Genomic DNA, 10,728 nt, shown 5'->3' on the forward strand with positions numbered 1-10,728 from the left:
AAAAAAAACAGCCATGCTTCTATTAGGGAAAATGATACCTTAAACATACTTCTTTTCTTTTCTTTTCTTTTCTCCCTTTTTGTTTTGAAACAGGGTCCCTTTATGCAGTCCTGGCTGTTCTGGAACTCAAAAGTGCAGACCAGTCTGGCCTTGAACTTACAGAAATCCTCTTGCTTCTGCTTCATAAGTGCTGTGATTAAAGGCACCCCACTTGGCTGGTACAGATCTCTCATGCTGTCAGGTGTGGACTCAACACTTCATTGCCTCCTCCCATGCATCTGTTGGATTGTCCCTTCTTTCTCTATAAGTCTGAAAGTTGCTGGTATCATGTCAACCTTCCATAAATGCATGTGTCTTTCTTGGGTTCTCTGTTCCATCTCTTTCCATCTCTGCCTAACTATAACACTGTTTAAATTAAAAGTCTTGGTATATGGTGAAGTAGGTTCCACTGGTTATGGTTCTTATTTACCAGGGTCTTGCTCTTTTGACCTTTTGTTCATAAAAAATTAACGGCAGTCATCAAAACCCTTCTCAGAAACCTTGGTGGGCCTCAGATTTAAGTGGCCTTAGCTCTAGAGGTGAGTTCAAGAAAAATAAATATCATATGACACTGGGTTCATTTGTAATGTGAAATTGTTTTGCTGTTTAACAAAGCTCTAAATTTTCCTTAACAAAGATCTTGTATTATTAACCTTATATCAAAGTAATTCTTATTGTTTGTATTTGCTTATTTATATTCATCCATCTGTCTGCCCATCCATCTATATTTATTTACTTATTTATTTATTTAGAGACAGGTTCTCCCTATGTTGATCTCAGACTATGTAGTTTAAACTGGCTTCAGAGTCACAATTCTCCTACCTCAATTTCCTGAGTACTAGAGTTAGAAGTGTGTGCTACCATGCCCAATTCTACTTCTAACTTTGTAAAAATGGTACTTTTAAAAGCCAATTTTTTGTTTGTCTAAGACATATAATTGAGGGCTTTTATTTTACATTAAAATTTACTAGTTACATTATACACAATGAAGTCTTATATCTCCATACTTGTATATAATGTATCAGATTCACCTATTGTCCTCTCTTGTCCCCTTCCTATTCTTCTGGATCCTTTATCTCTTTCCTACTTTCAAATATTTCTTTAGAAAGATTTACTTTTGTGTGTATTTTTGTGTGTGTGTGTGTGTGTGATGTCTGTGTGGGTACACAAGGAAGTGATAAGAGAGCATTGGATTCCCTGAAGCTGGAGCTATAGGTAGCTGTGAGACACTTGACATGGATGCTAGCAACCAAACTTGAGTCCTTTGAAGGGTGGGAAGTCTTCAAAACCACTAAGCCATTTCTCCAGCACTGCCCCTATCCTGCCCCTTTTTAAGTGATTCAATTAATATGACAAGGGCTGTGTGCAGAAGCATGAATAACTGGGTTTTTGTTGATTTATTTGGTTGGTTTTTGAGTCAGGGTTTCAGACAGCCTAATCTGGCTTCAAATTTACTGTAACACTGAGACTGACATCAACTTCTAATGGGAGTTAGAAGGCAGTCCTGTGCCATAACATCCAGGTGCTTGGGGAGGAACATAGGGCTTTCTGCACTCTAGACAAACACTCCAGCATCTGACTAACATCTCCAGCCCAAAATAACTGGGGTTCACTGTTTAGATTTTCTAACTAGGGATCTTGCTAAACTCACTCATTATTCTAACAAAATGTAAATCCTGGGTTTTCTTGTATGTGACAGAGGAGTATATATGCAATTATATGTGCCTATGTACATGTGTGTTGAAGTCAGGAAAAATCAGGTGTCCTGCTCTATCGTTCTCTACCATATTCCTTTGAGACAGTGTCTCACTGACAGCTGGCAGTCTCTGCCCCACAGTTCTGAGTTATAAGCAGACATGGATACGTGCCTAGTCTCACATAGGTACTTACAGGTTCTTAACAAGCACTCTTACCTAACGCACCATCTCTCCAGCACCAAGTTCTGGGTTTTTTATGTGTATACCTTTATTAACTGTAAGTACTAAGAATTTTGTATCTTTCACTTCCTATTTACAGCTTTTAATTTTTTTTCAAGCCTTACTGAACTCCCTAGAACTTTCATATGAGGCTTAATAAACATTTTCAAGGGGAAAGTTTTTGTTTTATCAGTGAGTATTATATCTGCTTTAAGTTTGGGTTTTCTTGTTCCATTTTGCTGGGTAAAGACAGTTCCTGTCCATGTGTACTTTGATCTGAGGTTTACGTATGTGATCCTAAGACTTTTTCTGAATCCATTCAAGTGACTGTAATTTTTCCTCTTTAGATATGTATGTATAGTATTCAGGATAGAAAAGAACAGCTTTTTCTTTTCTCATGTTATTCTTTTATAGATTTAGTATTAAAGTTATATACTAAATCATGAAGCGAGATGAAAAATGATCTCTTTTTTGCAATATGTGGAAAATAAAGAAACACTTGAGTTTTCCTTGTTTGAACACCTATTAAGCTTCGACAAGTTGGATTAAAAAAAGAAAACTTCATATTTACATTGGCAAGAAGTTACTTAGTTTCTTAGACTGCTAGGCCACGCTACCCACATAGTTACTTAGTTTCTTAAAAGTTGAGCATCATGTGTAGCTGCATTGCCTTCTTCACTTTTAACCACTCCCATCCAAAAATAAGTAAATAAAATGTTAGGCTTTAGTTTGTGTTCATTACCTTTCTGCTCCGTTTTCTGGCTCTCCAGTTCTTTCTTGGGAGTTCTGGGTTTTACTAGTTCTTTGTCCCAGGCAGCCAAAGCTTGTTTTTCCATTTGCTGGATTTCTGCTTCTTCTGCATCCAGACGCCGCTTCCACTCCAGGAGCTCCTCTGCATGCTGTCGACGCTGCATTAGCTTTTGTTCTCGCTTTGTCAGAAACCTAGAGTCATACCAGGAAGATAGTTAGAAGCCCAACTCCAGGCATAGGTAACTTTGAAAGCTGTCATTCATGCCTTACCAACAACTGTGCAAAAGCAGCCACTCAGATCACTCTCTCCCTAAGCTTGAAATGACAGATGCAAAATGAGCCAACTTATTTTTTTTTTTAATATGAGTGTTTTCTTTTAACAGGTTGTCAGGGTAGTGAAGGAAAGCTAGTAGTAAATTCAAAAAAGAAAATCTACTGCATATTTGAACAAACTTGACTAATGCTGTTATTCAGTAACTTACATACTCCTTTTCTTTTTAATAGGTGACTGTTTTTCATAAGAGAGTATGTAAGAAATTTATTCTAAAAGCTCAGACCAGAAAACACACAAAATTCAAAACAATAAAAACCAAAAGCAACTATAAAAACAAACCCAACGTGCCCAAATACACAAGCAAACAAACAAAGAAAAATGATTATATATCCCCTTTTATTGTTATTTTCAAACTCAGGCTTTGCTTTTACCTAAGCAATGCAATGTCGGGTGATACATCTTTTTGTGTATGAACGCTGAGCACCATTTGATGCCACAAGCCTTGACTCTCTCAATTTAACCTGATTTCTGAAATCAAATCTTATCTTGGGCCTAAAGGGGTGGGAGAAATTATTGATTTAGGAAAAAATTTTTTGGTTAGTTGAGAGCCACTAATTAACTGTCCACATACAGATGCTGTGACTAATACAAGATGGGCAGGCAGCTTTAATTACTGCTGTTAGATCTGTAATGCTAGCTAGCCAAGGAAAAGGATCTTGCACCTCCAACAAGCAATAAAAGGCCAAGAGGAGCTGATGCTTCATCCTTAAACAATCATCATGTCATTTTGAGTAGAGACATGAGGGTAAAGTCCATATGACATGTGACAAGAGGCCTCTGGGCTGCTGTTAAACAAACAAAACTAAAAAGAAAAAGAAAAAGGCAAACACAACAAACGAAAAGACCAGAGCATGCTCTATCGAAGAGTGCACTGAAAAAGGTGCAAAGTTACCTGACCAACTGGTTGTAGATATACAGCTGGAATTTGGGATGAAGATTGGGGAAACAGACACTGAGAGAGGCCCAGTGGTGAGACGTAAAGACAGAGAAGAAGTAGTGAACAGGAGAGCAGTGTCTACAAAATAAGGAGGAAGATTTTAAAACCAAGAGATGGAGAGGCAGGAAGGAGGAAAGGGGGAAGAAAAGGAGTCGAGTGAGGACCTTTTAATATGCATCCTGGACATCACACGCTGCTCGGTAAGGGAACCTTTATGTGTGGTTCATACAAATACATGAGAGACTGCTATAGATCTTATCGATGGATTCCAAATCAATGTGTCTTCTCAAACACTGCATGGCCATCATCTGCATTTTCAGGTAAATTTACTTGTTTATGAGACTATAATGAGAAGGACAGTATGAAGCTAAATATGTTTCAAGAAGCTTTAACCCTGAGTAAACACTATGGCCCTGCACTGAATGTCAGTAACTCTATACACATATGGAACTTTGAGCAATTGATTTTTGTTCCTGTACCTTATTATGTATTTTAAGCTAAATTACTGCATTTGTCTTATTTAACCTTATCATCATGATCTAGCTTGAAAATAAAAATATAATTCAGTAAACCAATTTACAGAATAATATTTTAACTCTGACATCATAAACTTTTAACAGAAAGTACTGGAGATACCTTGCTTTTTAAGTCTAACATAGGGCCACTTAAATAATAATTACAAAAAAAACCAATACCCATTTTTTTTTTTGAAATATCAGGATGTACAATTAGGAATAAAGTGAGCTGATTTTAATAAATACTGTCAGCAAAGAATGTTATGAACAGTTCAGTTGTAAGGCTAAGATAAGAAAATTTCATATATTAAAGTTTTAAAGGTAGAGGAAACTCACTCTTCTTTTGTAGTAGTAAACAGATTTCATACATCGGTAAAATGATATAAGTCAGTAATGGTTGGACAGGCTAACCCTCTTTGACAGAGCATGCTCCTGTTCCCATGCAAACAACAGTGACTTGCAGCTAAGGCAACATTTCATTATTGCCTTGGAAGGGCAAGCGTCAATATCAGTACATCCCAGAAGGGAAAAAATCTGGGTGTGAATCCAGCCATGGAGTTTTGAAGGTAGGGACATCTTTTTTATACATGTCTTAGACAGTATGTCTGCCCATCACTCTGTTGATTTTTACACATATAAAGACATTTATTTATATCTGGATTGCCTTGATTTTCTGCACTCAACTTTTAAGTAAATGCATTCCTTCACATTTCAGAAAGATACTGCAATGTTCCTTGTCATTCTTTATGAATGTACAATAAACTTATTTTGATGCTAATTATCAAAATATTATGTAAAATAAAATGCACTTGAAGTTTAAAAATTTATTTATAGCATTTAAACATCACCCACCCTTTTAAGTGTAAGACTGCTAAATGCATGCATGACCTAGCACAAAAAGTAAAATAGAATTTGAACACATAAAACAACTGTTAAAAAATGTATAGCTAACATTTTTTTGTCTAGCCTTTTAAAGAAAACGATTTTCTTTTATCAAAACAAGAACTGACTTTTGTTTGTCACTTATTAAAGAGCAAACATATTCAAAATCTGTTTAAAAAATAAAAAAACAAGAGAAATAGCTATTATAAAATAGTTTTAAGAGGTAAGATATTATACATTTGAAACATCTTCCCAAAAACACATTTCCTTATTTAATATGTATATATTATATAACTAAAAGTGCCCCTTAAAGCTTGAGAAAAACCTTAAGATCAAGGGCTACATAGCCCTGCTAGAGCTAGGAGTCCTTTGGATGCTAAACAGGTAACCATATGGGAACGACAGAAACACAAGTACTTGGGGTTTAAGGCTAGGGTGGGTTATATAAAGAGGAATTTTTTTTAAAAGGTCAAGAAAAGTCATCTATTAGAAATATAAATTTTACCAAGGGTATAATTATCAGTGAAACATTAAAAGCCCAAAGTAGTATCATAGTATCATCACTTCAGAAAATGTCATAAAAATCAATTCAAAAGTTGACAGCAAACAGTAATATACAAATAATAAGTTTCCCTCCAAGGAACTGAAGAGATGCTAGTGGTTAAGAGCACTTGCTGCTTTTGCAGAGGACCACGTTTGGTTCTCTAAACCCATACAGCACCTTGGAACTACCTGTACTTCCAACTTCAGGCTATCTGATGCCCTCTTCTGGCCTCAAAGGGCACCAGTCAAGTATATGGTGTACATACACACATACAAGCAAAACATTCACACGCATAAAAATCTTTTTATTGGGAAGGATGACTAGTATTGGATGTATATCCACACAGTAGGGCATCTTTGCTATCTACAGCACAAATAGCAGTGCTCGAGCGTAATGTAGTCATGTAAGTTTGTAGTAACTGACTGACAGCCTGCTCCATTCCCAGGTGTTTGGAGGAAGATATAAAGCGGAAAAGAGTGACTGTGCTGGTTGCTTTCCAACAATGACACAGCTAAAGTCTAAGCAATGAGACCCTCCATCAGACTGGCAAGCCAAGACCAGGGGACATTTTCTTGATGGATGACTGAGGTGGGTGGGCCCTGCCCACGATGAGCAGTGACACCACAGGCAGGTATACCTGGGCTGTATCAAAAAGCAAGGTGAGAGAGCCATAGGGAAGCAGCAGTGCTCCATGGTCCCTGCTTCATCAGCCCTGCCTGAAGGCCCCGTGCCGGCTTTCCTTATGACTGACTATAAGCTGTAAGGTGAAATAAACACTTTCCTGGAAAAGTTGCTTTGGGCCATGGAGTTTATCATAGCAACCAATGAAAACTAGGATGGTAATAAAAAACTATGACCCCCCTTTAATCCCAGCACTTGGGAGGCAGAAGCAGGCGGATTTCTGAGTTTAAGGCCAGCCTGGTCTACAGAGTGAATTCCAGGACAGCCAGGGCTACACAGAGAAACCCTGTCTTGAAAACAAAAACAAAAACAAAAACAAAAACAAAACAAAACAAACAAACAAAAAAAAAACTATGACCCATTATTCCTGGAACAGTGCAGGAAAGGGACGGCTATGGTTTGAATGTGAACCGCGCACACACTAGTTTTCAATGTCTGCCCTTGAGCTTGCAGGACTCTTTTGAAGGCAATAGAGACTTTAGCAAGCAGGCCCACCTGGAAGATGGGTAGAACCTCTGAAGATCATACCTGCCTCTGGTTCACCTCTGCTTCCTCTCTGCCACGGTGTAAACAGCTGCCTCATGTTCCTGCCACCACACACAAGGTTACCTGCCTTGCCTATGATGGTGAACTAAAATTGCTGAAACCATGAACCCAAACAAATCTCTCTTCCCTTCAGTTGTTTCTATGAGGTATTTTGTCACTGTGATGAAAAAAGTAACCAATTTAGGAAGAAAGCATAAAAAATTATTTTAAAAATTCTCCTTAGTGTGACAGATTAAACATAGGGCCTTGCCTGTACAACACTCTACCACAGAGTTTATACTGTCTGTCTATCTGTGAGACAGTGTGATCCTTTGGCAGCATGTGTGTGTGTACAGAGACCAGGAGAGGGTGTCCATGTTTGGCTCTGTCACTCTCTGCCTTCCTTCCCTGAGACAGTATTTCACTGACTCTGGAACTATGCTATTGGCCAGCAAGCCCCAGCAGTTTTCCTGTCTCCACTTCTCACAGCACTAGGGCTACATGTATGTGAATGGCCCTTTTATGTGGGCTCTAGGGATTTGAACTCAGGTCCTCATGGTTACATAACAAGCACTCTTACCTCAATAGCCAGTTACCTGTCATTCACTCTCTTTAATTTTAAAATTTTGTCTTAAGCAGTAAAAATTAAGGGGACAAAAGGAGGAGAAAAAGTTCTTTATTCCTGATGAAAATTGAAAAAAGAAATCTTACCAACAAGGTTATGAATTATGTTTATAGTAAAATACATTTTGACCTCTTTGTGACTTATTAATGTGAAAAAATTCCTGATTTTTGACCTATGTTTTTATTTCACAGCACATGAACATTTTAATGCTCCTCATAACCACCTCATTTCATTTACTAAAGAAAAATCCTTGAAATAAACGTCAAGTGCATCATGCTGGACATGGTGGCATATACCTTTAGTGCCAGCACTAGGGAGGCACAGCCAGGTGGATCTCTGAGAGTCTACATAGTAAGACCCTCTTTCCAAAACAAAACTAAGTATAAATATTCCTACCTAATCTTTGAACCTTTTGAGCAATTTAATGTTAAAGCCACCAAAATCATGTATATAGTTATTTTGAGACTCTTAAATTTATATACATATGAATATAATATGATTCTTTTAAGAGGCTCCCACCCTTGCCCTGGATACATATAACTTAAGCCAGAAAGTCTATCTTTCTTTGTCTCTGTTTCTTTTATTCTCTTAAACCATGCCTAAATATTCATTAAAATGTTTTAATAAGCTCTAACATTGCTTCATAAAAGAACTTATATTTATTTACTTGAGTATTTTTGAGTAATAAGCCAGTGTGGTGGTTCGTATAGGTACGGCCCCCATAGACTCATGTGTTTAAATGCTTGGCCCATAAGGAGTGGCACTGTTAGGAGGTCTGGCCTTGTTGGAAGTGTGTCACTGTGGAGGCAGGCTTTCAGGTCTCCTATGTTCAAGCCACACCCAATGTGACATCCAGTCCCCTTCTGCTACCTTTGGATCAAGATACAGAATTCTCAGCTCCTTCTCCAGCACCATGTCTGCCTGCATGCCACCATGCTTCCCACCATGATGACAATGGACTAATAAGCCTCTGAAACTGTAAGCCAGCCCCAATTAAATGTTTTCCTTTATAAGACTTACTATGGTCATGGTGTCTCTTCACAGCAGTAAAAGCCTAAGACAGCCAGACTAGCTTGAATTGTTTTCTCTGTAGCTTCAGCACTACTATTGGTATTACATGTATGTGCCACCCAAATACAGCTACCTTCTAAAAACATTTTCATAATTTAAATAATCCAAAATTATGACCTGGCTTCTGTGTAACAGGGAAGCAAAGGCTTCACTAGAATTGTTTCACTATGCAAGTGAAATTCTTCCTGTAGTTCGCAGTATTAACTTAAAATAGTACTCAACAAAAATCTGTTTTCCTTCCCAAACTAAGTGTGTTTCAAGAAAGTTGGATAGTAGATAGATACTTACAGGGGCAGGAAGCTACTTTATAGCTGTTCTCAATTAACACTTTAAGAGTAACTATCGCATGTGTATACCTTATGTGCTCAGAGCTTATGTACAACCGAACTACATCTAAGTAGGAGTTTCCTTTAAAGGAGAAGTCTTAGAGCTGAGTGTGGTGGGTACATTTGTTATCCCATTCAGTACTTGTGAGGCAGGAGGGTTAGAACAAGTGGCTAGTCTACGCTACATAGTAAGCTCCAGGCCAAGTTAAGCTGCATAGCAAGATCCTTGTCTTGGAGTGCAGCAGCTTCATAAGACTGTCCCCTTCTCTGAATTATTGAGAAAAGTGTAGCATCTCCTTTTATTCTTTGTATCTGTTTTCTAAGCATGCTTAACACTTTGCATCTCTCTAGCATTTGCTAGAGAGCTTCCTTGCTTTCTCCAAGGCTCCCTCACTACCATGTGGCTGCTCCTCAGTCATGTCTCTGACCTCCATACCAGCTTCAGGCACACGTCCCGTTTCCCCCTTCTCTCCATTCTCCAGGCAGCTGTTGGTATTTATATCTTTCCTGTCCTGGAAGTTGTTTTTTAATGGTAATAAACTGTCCTTAAGCTTTGGGGGGGGGGCAAAGAGGGGGATGGGGAGGGAGAGGGAGAGAAAAAGGTTCCTTAGGAAAGGCACTTGCTGCCAAGCCTGATGACCTGAGTTCATCATCTCAGATGGTTGGAAGGAGAGAACCCACTCCTACAGATTGTCCTCAGGCTGCCACACAAATCCTGTGGCTTTATTGTCCCCACCTTCACACCCCTCGCAACACACCAAAGTGTTTTAAAAATCTTTAAAACATTTTATGGTGAGCTGGGTTGCTCAATGGATAACATGCTTGCAATACAAGCATGAGGACTGGAGTTTAAATGCCCAGAATCCGTGTAAAAGCTGGATTTGGTATTGCATATGTCGGTAATCCCAGCATGCCCACAATAACATCTGAAGTGTGGGTAGGAGAAACCAAGAAAACTTCTGGGCCACCAGAATATGCAGTGGTAATTAAGAGACTCATCTCAAACAAGACGGAAGGTGATCATCCTGAGTTCTATACATACTGTACTCACATAAACAAGAGCACACATACACACTTTAAAAATATGTTTTAGGGGGCCAGCTGTGGTGGTGCGCACCTTTAATCCTAGCACATGGGAGGCAGATCATTTCTTGTGAGTTTAAAGCCAGCCCGGTCTATATAGCAGGCTCCAGGCCAGCCAGAGCTACATGGGCTATGTCTCAAAATAAAGTTAAAAAAATGCTTAAATTTTTTTTTTAGGCACTGGGGAGATAGCCCAGTAAAGTGTCTGCTGCATGAGCTGAGAACATGGGTTTGTATTCTCAGCACTGACATAAAAGTCAGCAATGGTAGTGGGTACCTGTAACCCAGTGTTGGGGTTACAGACAGGCTAGTAGTCCTGGGACCTTGCTGGCCATCTCATCTAGTTCCAACAGGGAGCTCACAATTCAGTGAGAGACCCTATTTCAAAAAAAAGGTAGCCTGCAAGCACATGCCCCCTCACAACTGAACACACACACACGCGCGCGCGCACACACACACACACATACACACACACACACACATATACACACACGCGCGCG

At 38.9% G+C, this 10,728-nt stretch overlaps 1 protein-coding gene across 3 annotated transcripts in view; it reads right to left on the reverse strand.

Annotated features, from left to right (window-relative positions):
• Cep350 (centrosomal protein 350) overlaps nucleotides 1–10,728 on the reverse strand; it is a 157,697-nt gene that overhangs the window by 34,110 nt on the left and 112,859 nt on the right. For all 3 annotated transcript variants that reach the window (XM_031385383.1, XM_031385392.1, XM_031385375.1), the window contains one exon: nucleotides 2,698–2,897. In XM_031385383.1, coding sequence (XP_031241243.1) covers nucleotides 2,698–2,897 — 200 coding nt within the window. The remainder of the gene's footprint in view (nucleotides 1–2,697; nucleotides 2,898–10,728) is intronic.

This window comes from Mastomys coucha, unplaced genomic scaffold, assembly GCF_008632895.1.
Source record: "Mastomys coucha isolate ucsf_1 unplaced genomic scaffold, UCSF_Mcou_1 pScaffold1, whole genome shotgun sequence".
Classification (NCBI taxonomy): Eukaryota; Metazoa; Chordata; class Mammalia; order Rodentia; family Muridae; genus Mastomys; species Mastomys coucha.